The sequence below is a fragment of the Emys orbicularis genome, chromosome 7, assembly GCF_028017835.1.
Source record: "Emys orbicularis isolate rEmyOrb1 chromosome 7, rEmyOrb1.hap1, whole genome shotgun sequence".
Classification (NCBI taxonomy): Eukaryota; Metazoa; Chordata; order Testudines; family Emydidae; genus Emys; species Emys orbicularis.
In genome coordinates, this window is record NC_088689.1 from 43626262 (window position 1) to 43644279 (window position 18018).

Below are 18018 nucleotides of genomic sequence, written 5' to 3' on the forward strand. Positions count from 1 at the left end.
TCTTTTAGGTGCATATTTGGATATGTAAGCCTACCATATTGAACGATGCCTCTAATGAAATGCCACCCATTAAGGTGTTGTTTCAAAACAATGATGTCACAACCGTAGTCAATCCATGACTGCTATGTTGTCATCTCTCCCTGAAGTACCACCTTTGAGGGGTTGTACTATACTTATCATGCTGTTATGTGTACCCGTGTTGGGGAGGAAGAGTGGATACCTCCATATAGAGTTGTCCACAAATTTCAAAAACCTATCTCCAGATAAAGCAAAAGTGACTTTGCTTTAGGGAAAGGCAAAAAAAATCTCCTGAGACGACATAATTAATGTAACAGTCTCAAGATTTCTTCATCCACTCTGGATGCCAGCAGTCTAGATTTTGCATGAAAGCGTGTAAATGTGATACCCAAGATTGCAAAGCAGGTCCAGGGTCCAAAGCCGTGCTGGTTATTTACCTTCAGTTCTAGACCACAGCTGAATTCTAATGTGTGCTTGTAAAAGAATATTGTGGTTTGGGATTCAGAATCCTTGAATATGATTGGCACCGGGTGGCTGGCCTGTTTAAATGAAGTAGCTCCTGTGCAAGAACAGGTGCTCTCAGTTTAGCCAGTTAAGAGAGCGTGAAAGCACATGGGACTATAAAGAGCAAGGCTGTCAATAAGGAGGGCAGAGCAACAGGAGCTTCCTAGTGAGAGTTCCCTGGGAGGCAAGACCGTGGGAACCCGCTGAGGAAAAAGGGCCTCCAGGGATAAAGCCCTGGGATGTGGTGTTTAGTGAAAAAGACAAGGAAGAACCTACACCAGGCCCTGAAGCAGGAAGGACAGAGAGAGGCAAAGGGGAAAATCCTTTGTAGCTTAAGAAGGAGTTTGTGTTTGTGTTTTTCCTACATTTGGAAAATAAAACTCTGACTGGAAAGAGACCCTGGGTTTGTCGCTAGGTCCTTTGTGGGCTGGGGAACAGCCAGCACCTTACAATGATAAACTAGGGTTGGGACTACAATTTTGTCACAGAGGTTATGGTGGTCATGGAAATCGTGAATGTGGATAAAGTCCATGAAATTGGGCTCCCCCTGCTTTGGAAATGGCTGGGGAAATGCATTTGATTAGGAGTGGAATTGCACCCTTGTGACTGGGGTCACAGTGCCTCTCCGGCTTGGTCCTTTGTCTCCATCTATGGAGTGATGGCAGGGCCAAACCTGAGTGGTATTGTGCCCTTGTGTGCTAGGCACCCGTGGACTCACCTTTCAGCACCCCCACTCTACTCTTGTATATGTTGAGGTACTGAAAACTACATTATTTGGTGACCTTTCTGTGACTTATAGGTTTTTTTCTTCCACACCTCTGCTGTGAAATTTGTTAAAAATTTCCATGCCAAAATCATCGCCTCAACTATGATTAGCTCAGAAATCCAATATCTTTAGAATCTATGGACTTCTTCTCTCCAATACATGACTGCAGCTCCTATTAACTTTAATGGGAATTGTGTCCGTATATCAGATGGTAGAATTGGTCCTTGTGTGTACCTGTGACTCTGTACAAGGTACATTTTACCTGTGCTTGTTGCAAGGAAGGGTTATTCTTTTTAGAAACCACAAGATTAGAAATTATGGATCTGTTGTGTTTAGAACAGGTGAATTAACTCTCCCTCAGACAAGGTACCAAAATTGCTGGTTCTAGAAGAGTGTGTGTGTCTGGGGGGTTTCTACAGAATTCCCAATCTAGAGTTGAGTGCCATGGCAGGAATCAGTGTTTCTAGAAACAAGCAGTAATCTGATTCTAGATCAAGGAGAACACATGCTTTTTTCTAGAACTGGAGATGATGAATTTGTAATCTCTGTTCTTGAGGGTGTAGTTTATGAAATAAAGAACACAATGTAATCCTCTTCCCTTCGGAAATGTATTGTTCCCTTCAAAACTGAGTGGGGGCAGAGACCAAGGAATGCTCTTACTGATAGGTTATGGATGTGTTGATGAAGACAGAAGAGAAGCTGCCCTGAAGCACTTGTCTCCATATTGCATGGGGGCAAAAACTCAAGGTGAAAAGCAGTGAGGTGGTCAAAGCAGCTGATGGACTATTTATATAATGATAACTGTGTCTGTTGCCGACTCTATGAACCACATCCAACAGCATCTATTTCAGTGCAGAGGAGCCCTGACGGAGCACATTTTGATTAATAAATTATCCAGCACAAGGAGTGTGATGGGTTCCCCTTTCACATCTCATGAAAGTCATTCACTCCAAGTTCAGTGGCTCGGCAAGTCTCCACCATTCTGACAATGCATCTCTCAGCCACAAACGTCCCTTCACAGGGGGACTGTTGGAGCGTTCACCTAGGCATAGAGGGTTGGACAGTGCTGGCTCAGAGGCAGTTCTTAATTAAAGATGGAGAGTAGCCAAATCTTTCTCTGTGTGCATAATTTGAAAAGTAATGAGCTACCAATAGCAAAGGAGGCAGGGAGGAGACTTCAATATCTTTCTCCTTTTTCTGGAGTCAGCCCAGTATTTTTAAATAGCGTCTTTAAACTGAGAGAGTCAGCAGAAGGTATTAAGAATCATGGTCCTTACCTACAAAATCCCACTTTATATCATTGTTTCTCCAAAATGGCATCTACACCAAGACCCATTCTTCACAATGAGACTAGAAGAGACCTGAAATTTTGCTATTGTGATATAGCCCTGCTGCTCCTGATCTGGCTTCCTTCCTGCTCTTTTCTCTTCATCTCACTTTTCCTCACCCCAGCTGATGAAAGGAACTCATGAGTTGGATAGGATTTATAACTGACAATTCCCAAAGGTGACTTATATTTTAGCCAGATTGACCTGATCCTTGTTCTTGTCTTTTTAAATCTCCATACCCTACTGGAAAAATTCTTATAGACCAAGAAAAACAAAATGATACATGAAGAATTTAGTAGCAATGGTGCTGATTGCATATATCTGTCTAAGGTATTATGTGTTTGCAGTGTTGTAGCTGTGTTGGTCCCAGGATATTAGAGGGACAAGGTTGGTGAGGTAATATCTTTTATTGGACCAACTTCTATTGGTGAGAGAGACAAGCTTTCGAGCTACACAGACCTGAATAAGAGTTCTGTGTAGCTTGAAAGCTTGTCTCTTTCACCAACAGAAGTTGGTCCAATAAAAGATATTACCTCACCCACCTTGCCTCTCTAAGGTACTATATGGTTCCCATTACCATTGTATTTGTGGGCCTCTTAGTCTTTTAATGTATTTATCCTCACATCTGCCTGGTGAGGTAGGGAAGTACTATGCTCCCCATTGTACAGATGGGGAACCGATGCACAGAGAGAATAAATGACTTGCTCCAGATCACACAGGGAAGCCGGTGCCAGAGCAGGGAGCTGAACTTGGTTCTTGTGAAGCTCACTCCAGTTAAAATGTGTATGTTACAAAGTTAGCACATGGTCTGGGCTTTGGAAAAGTGGGCAGGGCTCACTCTAGGTTTTGAAGGCCCTCTTATGAAATCTTGTGTCATGCCTCAGACAGACTGCCATGGAACCCATGGAGAGATTTAGTACGGTTTTATTTACTATGGAAGTCTGTCTCTTCTGTTCACGCACGTCCCTTTTTCTTCTATAACTTAATGCATCTTTTCTTCCCTGACTTTCAGTGTCTCTATTTGCCTATTTTACATTTTTCAAATTTCAATATATTATTTTCTGTAACAATTTTCAGATTCTTCCTTCCACCCTGAGCTATTTTACCACCACTTTTTCAAAATATTTTTTTTTTTAAATCTTACACTCCGTTTTAATTCTTGCTCCAACCTCTTTGACCACCCCTCCTTTTATTCCTCTTTGCCTCTTACCTCAACTGGATCCCCTAGGTTTCCTCTCACTGCTTTGCTCTCCCCTCCGAGCCATTCAGTCTGCCCTCCTGGGCTGTACTCTGCTCCACTCCAACCTCTTCCAGGTCAGCGGGTTTTCATTTGTGTTTCAGTGTAGGGGAGGAAGAAAGGGAGGTGCCCTTCCCAGGAGGGGTAAGGATCTCTGTTGCCCACCAGGAGTATAAGAATCCCATTCAGTCTTTTGCTGAAGGACCCATCAGTTCCTGAAATTTGCCAGCTCAGTTTGACTGAGCCAGAATCGCTCCTGCCTATGATAGATGCTCTGCTCACAGGCAGAATGAGCAGTTTCTTATTATGAGCTCTCCAGGCACTTTGCAGGGAAAGCAGCTGGGTGGCTGTCAGGCTCATTTCAAAGTGCTAATGGTACTGGGGGTTTTGGTCCTTCTCAGGTTTTGTTTCTTCCTGTTCCTGTTTAGTCCAGAGTTAGACCTAGGCCAGCACTCCTGATTCATTCCTAGGTGCAGCCATGGGAGAGCACAAGCCAGAGAGTGGGTTTGAAGACCCCTTGCAGAACTGATGTGTCAGAGATTAGATAGCAGCTCTTTTTTCAAAAGTTCTTCATAGCTTTGGAACAGACTATCTCATAGCTAGTGGAAATGTATTAATAGTGAACCTGCTACCTGTTAGTGATTCCTGAACCTATTTGTGATGACTTAATTCCCTGGTTGGAGTAGGGATACAGCAGAGGAAAGCTAGCTCTCTGGCTGGTACATTAAATGGTACTGGAATTTTTGTTTACAAGTGAGTGTGTTGTGTGACAGTTGTGGCACAAAATGTTGAGAGAAATATAGCAGAGAGGGCTGTGGAGAGAGGCTTTGAACAGTACAATTTCCCCCTGAAGAGAAGTCCACTTTGAACATTTTGCTTTCAAATATTCATATGATCATTCCGTATCAGGTGAAGTTTCGGTTTCAGGTGCTGATATTCTTTGTCTGGGTCACAAAGGGTTTGTGTACTGCACTCTAAGATAGCAATAACACAGAATGAAAAGCCTGCTCCATCTTACAGCCTCCGAGCAACAGAATTATCTTGGTAGATCTGCTCCGTTTAAAATACACTAGAGAGGATTCTGTGTATCCACTGTGTTCTCTCTCATGTCTGGGTATTACAGTGCTGCTTCAACAATATAGTCATCAGAGGAACAGCAATTCGTTGTATTGGCACACCCATTAGACAGGGTCAGGGAGGCAGGATAGGATGAGTAGCACTAGCAGCATCAGTCAGACAAGACCAGGGTCAGAAGGACATGACAGTGCAGGTAGCATAATACGGGCAGGTAACACCGGTCTGAGCAGCAAGGCAGGGCCAAAAGAACCAGGGATCTTTGGACAGGCAGGCAGCACTGAGAGCAGCAGACAGGATCAGAGTTCAGAGCGCCATGAAACAGGCTCCGGATGTCTTTGTCAGGCATTGTTAGATTGAGATAGTGGCATAGAGCAATGCAAAGAACACTGGCACCAGATCTGCAACTGTGTCTGAATATGGCAGTATATGGATGAGTCACTTGCCAACATTATATAATAGAGAGACAAACCCTTGCTAACTCATAGGATTTCATTGGATAGTTATTATCTGCTTCAGAGGCCATTGGAGACTTATCCGTGGATGAATGTCCAGCAGCTAGCGATTGGAATCTGAGCAGCAACATGCCAGACTGCCATCCATGCTCCTCAGCATCTCCACATTGTGTGGCTCTGTTGCATCCATGGAATCCCTATGCCTCCGAGTGGGCTGATGCAGAGACCTAGTGGTTTGGAATGGTTTCTTTGTCTTTCCAGACACAGAGGGAAAGGAGAAAGAGGAGTGAAAGTAATTGCTGTTAGAGCAGTGGAGCAGACAAACCAATTGAAAGCCATCAGCCTGTGTTGCAGTACGCACAGTCAGCCACACACTAAACTGCAGTTAACCCAGGCTGGGACTTTTTACTGGGTCAAAAGACTGACAGATAACGAGAGGACAAGGGATGAAGGAGAGATTTTATAGCGAGAAAGGGTGGAGAGAGTGGAAGGCTGAGTGACAGCAAATGGGGAGTGAAAAGCAAAGATGACTATTTTTCCCCCCCATGAAAAAGATGAAGAAATTGAAAATGTAAAGCTAACGAGAGAGTTTCCAAAGAGAAGCACCGAGCAGGAATTTGCATTGTTCTATGGTGCAGTACTTCATGGAGGACCATTGGTCAGAGGACTAATGAATTGATGATTGAAGAGGCTTTGTAGAGAAAATTATGAAAAGACTTTGAATGACAAATTTGGAGACATGTCTTTCCTACTCCACGGCTGTTTTTAGAGCCAACCAACTCTGTGTAAGCAAAAAGGCTCCCCAAAGTACATCAGATGCATGTCTTTTGTTTGAACAATATTTGGGAGGCTGAGCTAAAGGAAAACCTCCGATGTGCACATCTGGAGAGCATTTGGGTCCTTAAGATCCCTTTCTTCTTAAAAATCACCTTACGTTTGCTCAGATTCTGGTTGTGAGCCGAATTCATGGTGAGTCTTGGAATGAGGGGTCCAGTGTTCAAACTGTAGGGCTTTGTTAGGTCCTTCATGCTCCTGCCAAATTCAGAATAAGCCCCACTGACCCATTTCCACTAGAACATATTAGTATGAGGTTGAAGTTGGCAATAGCACCAGTTGGCAGATTGTTAGTGGCAGGACAATTTTTTTTAATTAAAATATATATTTATTGCATGTAATGTTAGGGGAATGTACAAAGGCTGCCCCAGTATATAATTTACCAGGGCAATATGCAACCAAGGAAATGGCTGGCATCTTAGGAGAGTTAAACTTGTTTCAGTACAATACGATATATTTTTATACATTGTTCTTCAAATGTGAAATCACAAAATGACTTTGAGTCAGACATAACTAAAGAGAAAAAACCTGACAATCAAATTTCAAAGAGAGGAAATGACTCTGTGTCTGGGGAAGAAGGTCACAGAGTTCGTTGAATGGCAGCACAAAGTGAAAACATGAGCCCGCCTGACTCCACCTCCTTACCCCGCTGTTGGAGAAGGAATAGGGGAGGAAGCCCAGACTGGAGAAGCATAGGGAGTGCAGGGAATTGGTGGATATGAAATTGGAGAGGTAGCATGAAGTATGTGAAGACTTTGAAAATCAGGAAGACAGTTTTGGATTAGATTTGGAGATGAATAGGAATCCAGTGAAGATGAGGGGGGCACTGGCAAGGATAAGATGACTTAATACTGTAGGCCTTTTCTATCTCTAATTATGATTGGTTGATCCTGGTGAGCAGGGAGAAATTTGAAGATTTCCAAGGCTCCCAAAACATTAGAGAGAGAAAAATCTAGGAAGGAAGGTGATGTGTTACTTCGATAGCTCTAGATAGGAAGCACTTTAAGGCACGAAGAAGGATTTCAGCAGTGCTAAGGACAAATTTAGAAATGTTTTGAAATGTGTGCTGTAATATTTAATGATCCTGAACTTTTTCTCCTCCCACATCTTTCTTGCCTAACGTTATAACATTTTTAGCCTAGGTAACAAAGTTCTGGCTTGACTTAAGAGGAGGTCAGTGGGTTAAGTAGGTCATAGGTTAAGTAAGATCAGTGATGTGGGGCAAGGGTGTTTTCTCTCTCCCTCAATTCTGAAAGAGGATTTAATCAACCATGCAGTAGCCAGGAACTGACAATCAAGACAGACAAGTAGATGTTAGTTAGAGAGGTCTGAGAATAAGCTCAAAAAGAAAGACTGTAGAGTTGGGTGATCACCACATCGAGGTAAAGTCCAAGGTGGAAACTATTGGTACCTTTTATGATTTGCTACTGAACATCATTTAATATTTGTAAGTAGATCCTTAACAGTTCATTAAGCTGTGAACTCTGTCACTGAAGCAATCAATGGGCCATTTCAGATGGAATAGAGAAGAGGACCCAAGGACAGAATCATGAGGCACTCTGTAATTGGAGGTCTGAGGGAAAATGTAAACCCTCCACTACAAAGGAGAAATATACAATTATAGAGTTAGAACTTGATCCAGGACAACGAGGAGACACTGGTTTGTCTTCACTCATGGTGCTCCTGGAAGGTAAAATGTCTGCCAGGATTGAAAGCTAGACTGCAACCAAGTCAGATGAGAAGACAGCTGTAACTAGAAGCAAGAAATGGGTCATTAATCACCCAATGTAAGGGAATATTAATATGATGAAAGTGATATCAAAGTGGCTAGGTCAGGCAGGCAGAGGTACAGGATCAGAATAGAGCAAGTTGGTCAAGAGCTAAGGAAAGGATACTTTTGTAATGGCAAATTTTTTTGAAGTGCATTTCCAGAAAATTGGCAAATAGTTTTTAACATAGAAAGGTAGTGAGAAGTTGGGTGTCTTTTCTCTTCCCTCCCCTGCAGCTGGATGGAATGTAACAATCCCCCTCCTCCTCCTTTATCTTGGTGTTTGGGATCAGGAATTCTTACACACTGTGAGAGTGCAGGGAAAGTGGTGTGTGTGTGTGGGGGGGAGGTTTGCAGGAGTGTATGTCTGTGCAAGCCCCTGATCATTAATTCAATAGCCTCCTTCTTGGATATCACACAAGGCAAGCATCAGATATCCAAGGCTCCAAGTGACAACTGGTTTCTTTGTCTCAGTTGACAAAGGTAAAGGAGATGAGATTATAATGAGGGTAGTCCCAGTCCCGTGAGATTCAGTTTATTAATATCTGCTGGTAAGTAGGCTGTATGACTCAGCAATACCGTGTTAACCTTCTGCCAGTGTCTATTTCTAAAGAAGGAGAAAACTGACCCAGGTTGCCATGAGAGCAGGACAGGCTCTTCTGGATGAAGCACAAAATAGTGAGGCATTGAGGACAGCATCACGTGTGGCTAGTCACACATGTAACCTTCGGGGATACCAGATTTACAAGCTTGTAGAAAGGCATCCAAAGGCATGCAACAAAGAGCATCTACAAACTAGATGGGAGCAAATGAGAGGGTCCAGCCCACTCCCCAAGGGAAGTGGGGACACCGAGAAGGGGCAATCGGCCATCCAGGGGACACAGCGGCAATGGCAGAGTTCAGTCGAGGTGATATGGAGGAAATGGGAATGCAGCGCTTCAGCTAAAGGAGGAGGAGTCTAAACCAAACCCTGTTCAGTAACTGGATTTTGCCTCTTCGTTGTGCTGCTTTAGCTCTGTCCTAAAACCATGTGGGGCTAGACCATGAAGATACCGTATCACAAGCCCTAAGTCAAGGGTTCCTGTTCCAGGAGCAGGCCAGGTCCCAATTGGGTCCCTGCTTCCCCTTTGCTTCAGGGGAGAAACAAGCTGCACCAGCGCAGCATACTTCCCACCCTGCACCACCTATGCTCCGCAGCTGGTGCATGAGGGGGGGATGGAGCTAAGGCTCTGCTCACCCCCAGCCCTGTCCAACCATTTCCCTCCCACCTTCATGTGATGGGAGTAGCTGCCCCACTGCGGCTGCTCTTGCTTTATGCTCAGACTTCGACGCTTGCTAAGAGGTAAACTGCAAAGTGTCATTCTGTATATGCTGTCTGAGATCCCAAGTCAGTAACAGAGTAGATGTGGAGATAAAAATGATGAATACATTTACATTTTAGCAGAAACTCTTTGAAATTCCTACACTGCCTGAAGTGTTTGTGATGCTATCAGCTCTTGCAAGAAAAGCACAGTTCTGAGCCCAATATTGGGTAGGTAAGTGAAGGAGGAACTGATTTACAGCCATTTAATTTTAAAATGCATTTATAATGCTTTAAGTCTGCACATACTAGTATAATCTGTTACCCGGCTGGGGGTCTTAAACCAGACTACAGTTCTGAATTCTAAAATCGCTTTTTGCATCTGATCTAGTCATGCATGGAGGATAGGGAGAAGAGGCTTGTCTCATCAGGCTTTCCTCTGTGTTAAATCCATAGTCTCTGTGTCTTTAGCATTATGGGCTGCTTGTGCTCATCCTGTTTGTTTTCATTGCCAGGTAACACCAACAGCATCTTTGCACTGGACTACATCAGTGGAGCTTTAACCCTGAATGGGCCACTGGACCGTGAAAACCCTTTCTACAGCACTGGATTCATTCTCACAGTGAAGGTGAGACACTGAGAGCAATATCCTTTTGGGGAGACGGGGGGAAGGATCAGCATAGCTGAAGGGAGAGGAAAGGCACTTCAACCAGAGGATCATCTGTGAATGTGTTGCTGCTCTGCGCTGCTTAATACTGTCTTATTTCAAGTGAAGAAGCACACTGGAACTACTCTTTCCCTATCTGACACCAGGGCAGACCTCTGCTATTCCCAGTGCAGGACCTCTCTCCCCCCGGTCTGGCATCAGGGCCAGACACCATTATCCCTAGATTGGGGAAGTGGGATGTAGAATTAACATGTTGTATTTCCTGTGATTCACCCTGACTTCTGCTAGCTCAGTTAGCCCTTCCAAAGCTCTGTGAACTTCTGCTCTGGGGTACTCCTCTTATGGTGGTTTCTATCTTCTGCAGTGTATGTACAGCTCTGTTCTGGCTCAGTGGTACTCCTTAGGGTGGGAGGAGGCTAGACACATACACACTGCATGCCTCAACCCCTTTGAGCAGCAGGATGAGCAGTGTGCTGTGGATTAATGAAGGGGGAATGTATTGATGGAGCTAGTAGGGGCTGTGAGATGCAACAGAATTAGAAGGGCAGAGACATGCTGCCATGACAAAAATGGGTCTTTTTTTTTTTTTCATCTCACTGGGCACCTGTATTTTTGTGTCCAGCAGATCCTTCAGCTGCATGTGTGTCTGTGTTGCATGGTACAAGGATTAAAAAGAAAAGGCTAAAAGTGGCTTCATCATGAAAATGCATCGAAGCATAACATTCCGATACCATGAGGCCCCACCAGAGAACTGCTCCCCCAACTCCGATTTCAGCCCTTTAATCAAAATCAATACCAAGCCAGCCAGTGGGTTGGAAACGCATTTAAAAGTGTGGATTCCACTGGGCCGGTGGAAAAAATCAGCATGTTAGAGAGGTCATTGATTGGGAGGATGGCAGCCAGCACTGGAAGAGTACAGCTCACCTCCTTGCTGTGGTAGGGGCAGCGCTTTGTCAGGGAGAGAAAATGACATGTAATTACTCTGCTTGACCTGTGGTGAGGGTCTTTCTGTGAAGTTCTACACGGTCAATATACTATTATCATCCCTTGGAATCCTGCTTCTTTCCCTTGATTCTCGGCGGGGAGGGAGCGGGGTTGATTTTTGGGTTAAAAACTAGAGCGTTTGTGTGTGTGTGTGTGTGTGTGTGTGTATTAGAGCACACTACAACACACATAAACTCTCTAGTTTTTAACCCAAAAATCAACCCCGCTCCCTCCCCGCCGAGAATCAACGGAAAGAAGCAGGATTCCAAGGGATGATAATAGTATATTGACCGTGTAGAACTCCACAGAAAGATATATATATATATATATATATAGGCCCAAATGCCAATCTATGGAAATGCTGAGTTCTACCAACTCCACAATCATAGCCTCAGGGTGATCTTTAGCAGCCCCATCTGCCTGCCCTCCAGTGCTCCATGGAGCTGCAGGGGGCTCTTTCCTCCCCAAGCGGTCTTGTCTCCGTTTTTTTAGCTTATACAAAATACAAGAGGAAGAACTCTGTTTTCAAATGTCCTTCACCACTCTCGTTTCTGTGACAATAAGGTTCATCCTCCAGCCACCCACCTCTCTTCTCTCCTCCTCCCCCTACCCGCACCAAAAAACCCTGTATAAGTTAAGATGTCTGGTGGGAACTTATGACATAGAGTGCCAGTGCACTGGCCCTTCATGTCTAGTAATTTGCAGCCAAACCTATTTTAAGTCACAAGTAAAATGAGTTTACTGGTCTTGTCCTATTTTTCTAGTGGACATTTGTCTCCATCACATCACAGCACGATTTTCACTGTTGCTAATCTCAGTTCAGGAGAGGCCCAGGAATGAACCTGATGTCACCATCTCCCTCAGATGTCCTGGGAAAACCCTGGTTTTGAGGAGTGTCACCCATGTCTTGCCAGGCTATTTTGCAAGATGTTAACAATCTTGACATTAATGCTAGTGGAGGAAAACCATCTCCTATATGCATCATGCTGGTATGCGTTTGTGTCATTACAGTGTGCAGTATCATAATGAGAGACAACAGTTTTGGTCCCACAAGGCAGATCTCTAAAGGTGGCAGTCCAGATGACAGGCAGATTTGTAGGTCAGTAGTAACGAGTATAATCAAAGCAATAGTTACTGGAGTAGTAGAGGTGGTGCAGGTAAAAATTCAGTGTGCCCATCCTTGGTAGACCTCGGAGGTGAGGGAACTTGCACAGCTCCTAACTACGTTATGCCTGACTAAAGCCATAGTTATCAGTCTATCACTTTCAACACTAAACTTGTACCACAAATGCACATTTAAAGCCTCGGTCAAATCATGCTGCATCCATGACGTGAAAGACAAGGGAAGGTTATTACTGTGCCATTGACTTTGTCTCAATGACAGCAGTCAACTGCACAGCCTGTATGCAATTTCTATATGATGGTCCACAATCTTCTGCATTTCTCTTATGCTTGTTCTTTGAAATAAAGGCCACACTGATATTTTCCCTTGCAGGGTACGGAGCTGAATGATGACCGCACCCCCTCCAATGCTACAGTGATCACCACCTTCAATGTCCTTGTCATCGACGTAAATGACAATGCCCCCGAGTTCAATAGTTCCGAGTACAGTGTTGGCATCCCCGAGCTGGCCCAGGTGGGCTTTGCCCTTCCTCTTTTCATCCAGGTGCAGGATAAAGATGAGGTAAGACATCAGAATAATATCAGTAGCCACTTGCTGCAGATACACCCTATGGGCACCCCGGGTGATTTCACGAATCCTCTGTCCTGTACCTCTGATGCCTTCTGTTTCTATATATTGCACATTATACTTAGAATAATACATGGACCGTGGAGAGAGAAGTGGGCACTAATATGTGCATGGTTATACCCATGATATCTGCATACCTTGGGTATTGTTCAGTACCTTCTACAGCCGTCACTCTAGCCTGTCAGTCCCCGAAGTGTAAACACTTTCATGAGGTCTCTTGTTGTTTTTGTAAAATAAGGATAATGTGACTGATGAGTTCCAACAAATATGGTTGTACCACGTACCAGTTCTTGTGTACTTCAGAGCACCTGTCAGGTAATCAGATAGCTTCTTTTCTCCAACCTGTCTTAGAGATGGAGAAGATTCCAGGGAGGGATTCTGGTGGTAACATAAACTGTGAGGGGGCAGGGAGACACAACCGAGTCACCAGAACCCTACCATACAGTTATCTATGCATAAAATATCTACTAATACAATATGCTCATTGAACACTAGGTGCTGTTGTAGGAAGTGTATGGAGAGAGGTAGCGATTCTCAGAAAATTACTTTAAAATTTACAGAGTTAGAATTTCAGCCAAAATACACAGGCTCTTCTAGAAACGATAATGAACAGACAAGCTTCCAACCCCTTTATCAAACTTCTTTCAGTTCCCATTGTAAAGAAGGTGAAGTAAAAATAAATATGGAGCAAAGAAAGTTCATCAGTAACCAGAGAACTTCAACAAATGAATAGTGTTAGAAGGAAATCAGTGCAGACCCTCTGACACTTGTTTCGTTTCCTGCATCCCACTTGCCCTGCGTAAGCAGTTTTATCCAGGAGAGGGACCACAGACTTTAACAACAGACATCCCAGAAGCAGCTACAAGTGGGTATCTGTGTACCCCATCCTCCACCCTATTAAACCTTTAATCCTAAATGACGATTGCTTGATGGTCTGACAGGAGGGGAATTGGGATACTTATTTTCTTACTACTCTTCAGTGGCTGCAGTTACCCCTAGTAACATTTGCCTGCAGCATCTGTGGCCTGTTGTTTGCTGCTGTTAATGGACCTTCTATTTATCATAGCACTGAACCATTTCACTTAGGAATTCCATTAGGTTTTCCAGCCCTAGGGTTACACTCTTCAATTACTCCTCATATTTGACTCATGCAATTCATGTCTTTTTTTCTCTACTATCCTAACCTACAACCATGCCACAGTCTACAATGCCTCCTTTAAAAAAAAAACTGCTGGCACCACATAGAGAACTTTCTAAAATATCTAAAAACAATCCTGCTTCTGTAGCATAGGGTATCTATATTTCTCTTGCCTTGGTGTTTTTTGTGTGTTTTTTTTTTTTTTGGTCACAGTATAAAGAATATTTGCAGGAAAATGGGATCTTTATTTTTTTTTTTTAAATTATTCTGTTCCTAGCATTTATTAAATTTACTATATTATAGTATTGGAGGGGGGGAAATCAGATGGCTGATTAAAATGTACAATGTCTCTGTAAAAATAGCAAATTTTCACTTGTTTCAAAAGTATGGAGATTTAAAATTTGTTCTGAGGCTGTAACTCCACCATTGTTTATCACAAAAACTGTGTTTGCTGGTGGCAATGGCAGATTCCCCTCCCTCCCCCGCCCCTTCATGAAATTCACAAGTTCTTGTAAGAACTTGCCAAAATATTTGTTTTCATGTGTGAACCATTATGACAAAGCACTAATCCGAATAGTCTACTTGTGACGTATATCGTAAACAGAGAGTTATGACTACAGCTGGGAGACATGCAGGTGAGAACTTAAACAGCTAACAGGATCATGTTTTCTTGCAAATGTCCTTAGCAAACAAAGAACAGAATTACAAATAAGATGACAGGTAGTCAGGATTGTTTCTCAATTGAATATTTGTCATGGTGTTCCATGAAGTGTCAGCAGCTCTTTAATTGAAGGACATTATGGTAGGACTGTTTGTGTCAATAGAGCGAAGGCTGTGTCATTGTTTCTGCTTCAAAGCTCTGTTTATAGGAGTGTATAACGCATCTCTGCAAATTCACTCCAATCTTTCAGCCTCACTAATTTTAAAAAAGGGGTGGGGGGATTCATGCATCCATTTAAGTAATGAGAGCAGAAAATAAACTAGTTTTGTGGTTTGCAATGAAGTTTCTTTAAGCTTCTGTAACTCCCAAACAGATTGGTTGCAGTTGTCAAAATCACTTGGCCCTGGCCTAACTCTTCTGCCATTGAAATCAACGAGATTCTTACCATTGATTTTAATAAAACCAGTGGAGTTACTCTGTGTAGAAATGGCATGATATGTCTCTGCACTCATCATGTTTTCCAAATGTAGCCACTCACATGCTTACCTGCACATATGCAGCAACTAGATTAACCAGGAAGTTGATGCTATAAAAATCTATTGGGGCAACAGTCTGGGAAGTGAGATGGGTTTAAACGATGTGGCGACTGTGTGGAACAGTCAGGTCAGGTCATGCTTTCTAGTATGGCTGCAAATAGGTGCTTGCAACCTGCAAAGCTGCAGTGTTGTAAAGGGTAAATTACACAGGCTGTCATGATGAGCATGCATTCGGAATGGCAAGATTACCCCTCTTGGGGAATGAGACTCATTTTAGAATCTTTCATGAACAGTTTGTTTACTCTGCTAACCCCCCAAACCTTTTTTTGCATTAAAAGTAGAATATTAAAGTTGTGATTTACATGAATACAGTAGTTTCAAGGTACCAATAAACCTGCTGGCTTTGAGTATTCCCCCCACACATACACACACACACAAGTCTGTGAGTTCAGAGCATTAGCTTTGTCTTACAGGGTGAAAATCTGGCCCTGTTGAAGTCAACAGCAAATTTCCCATTGCTTTCCAGGGTCAGGATTTTATTCCCAGTCTCTTGGCATGTGATGATTCTGTCACAGCTATAAAGATAGCTAAATGTAATTGTTTGCAAAATATTAAGGTCCAAATCATGACTTTCTCCTGTCTCTTCTTGTTTTCCTGTTAATTCTTTCTTTCTATTTCCCTTTTTCTTCTCCTCTATTTGCCTCCTTACTGCCTGAATACGTCCACATGGGTCTCCTTTGGGGGCTTCTGATGGAGAAATGGAGGTCCCCTTCTTCTTTTAGCTGGTCAAATGGCTCCTAGATATGACTGAACTACAGGCCCCATAGCCAAGGGCAGGGACAGTAGTTTCCACTAAGGGCTTGTCAACACAAACATTTAGTTCATAGCAAGCAGGGCCATGAATCCACTCCACACTAGCCTGCTGTGCACTAACTGTCCAGATGGACCCTGCTGATGTGCATTAACAGTTTGTTAATGTGCTTTCATCCAGAGCCATTTCAAAGAGGACTAGATCAAAGCACATTAACAAACCGTTAATGTGTGTCAGCAGGGTCCACACAGACAAATAATGCAAAGCGGTTTAGTGCCCAGTAGATTTACACCCCAGCTTGCCAGGAACTCATTGTGTTGACAAGCCCCAAGAGAGCCCCACTCTCCCTTGTCTCCGATGTTATCATTAGCAGTGGGGATTTCGAATGGGAATGGGGGGAGCATGAGGGGAAGAGATCTTTAGGCACAGAGGTGAATGAGGATGCATCTGACAGAAGCTATTTCAGCACCATGGCCTTCATGCAGGAGATGACATGTATGAAAGGCAAAGGGAAATGGAAAGAGAATTCTTCAACTCACTGGGGAAAGTGTCTAAATAAATAAGCATAGACAGAGACAAAATCAAGGCAAGATTTTTTTAACAGATTTAGAAAGACCAATTCTACCCCTTATTTTATGCCCCATCATCCACCCAACGTTATAATTCCAGGGACGGTCCCTTAGTAGTTGTTTAAACAGACTATAGACAGGTGGATTTTTTTCATTCTTTCCTCACATCTCCAGCCCCTTTGTGATTTTTTGTTCCCGGTCTTGGAATTCCCTGCAGTTTGTTGACATCTTTCTGTCATTGAGGTGCCCAGAGATGAGCACAATATGTGTCATCAAGTTGCAGTCTCACTAGATTATGTGGAGGGGAGGGAGAATTACCCTCTGATCTGTGACGTGGCTGTGTAGGCAGCTCTAAATCACATCGGTTTATTTATTTATTTTTGGTGCCACACTGGGTACTTACTCTGAGCAAGGCTAGGCAACATGGTAATAAAAACTCCAGGAATCCATCCCACCATTGCTAATGCCAGTGCAGCTATACCAATACTGGACCAGTGGTGAGAGAATTGTCTATTATTCTACATCTCACTTCCCCTATCCTACAGAAAGACGGGGACAACCAGTGCTATTTCTCCCCCTACATGGAAGTAAGGAGGCAAAGGATTGATGAAAGAAAGAGCTCCCTATCTAAGGCCTAGTCAGTCCCTTCCTTCTTCCATTTTAAAAACAAACCCCAACCCTGTCACGAAATTGGGTCATGCTGTCTGCAAACACAATTAGCCCTGGATTCAAATCAGAGTCCCACTCTCCTGCTTGTAGGGTTCCTCGCTTTGTGTGTGGCCTTTGAGCACTTGTAGAAGGGGCGGTTATGGGTGGGGTTTCCCCTTTTAAAATGTTTTCAATGCTATTATAAGCAAGAAAGGTTTTAATATGTTGATGTGTTTCATAACTAGAACTGTGTGACATTTTTAAAAAATTGGTGGAATTTTGCTTGTTCCACTCCTCCCAACTGATTTTGCACACATAATGTTGATAAAATGATTATGGTCCTGATTCAACAAAACACTTACGTTTGTGCTTAAATTCTACTGAAGTTAGGGACTTAAGCATGTGCATAAAGTTAAGCATGTGCTTAGGTGCTTTGCTGAATTAGCACTAGAAAGACAAACAAAGGGAAAATCTGGATGTTTTCAATCCAAAACCACCTCCATTAAAACATCAGCCCATTGCCATATTGAAAATCCATCTACTATCACTCAAAAAAATGGGCACAGTTTAGCTTGAAAAAAGCTTGTTCCTTAGCAAAATTTTCACAAGTGGCCTCTTTGCATGTGCACAACTACACATGGAGGATAGGACTAAAATTCAAAATGATCTGGACAAACTGGAAAAATGGTCTGAAGTAAATAGGATGAAATTCAATAAGGACAAATGCAAAATATCCTATTTAGGAAGGAACAATTAGTTGCACACATACAAAATGGGAAATGACTGCCTAAAATAATATATGGAGATATACCTATCTCATAGAATTGGAAGGGACCTTGAAAGGTCATCGAGTCCAGTCCACTGCCTTCACTAGCAGGACCAATTTTTTGCCCCAGATCCCTAAATGGCCCCCTCAAGGATTGAACTCTCAACCCTGGGTTTAGTAGGCCAATGCTCAAACCACTGAGCT

The 18018-nt window shown here is 43.2% G+C and overlaps 1 protein-coding gene across 1 annotated transcript in view; it reads left to right on the forward strand.

Annotated features, from left to right (window-relative positions):
* Positions 1 to 18018, forward strand: part of CDH23 (cadherin related 23) — a 547959-nt gene that overhangs the window by 269859 nt on the left and 260082 nt on the right. The window contains exons 10-11 of the mRNA XM_065408191.1: positions 9800 to 9912; positions 12431 to 12619. Coding sequence (XP_065264263.1) covers positions 9800 to 9912; positions 12431 to 12619 — 302 coding nt within the window. The remainder of the gene's footprint in view (positions 1 to 9799; positions 9913 to 12430; positions 12620 to 18018) is intronic.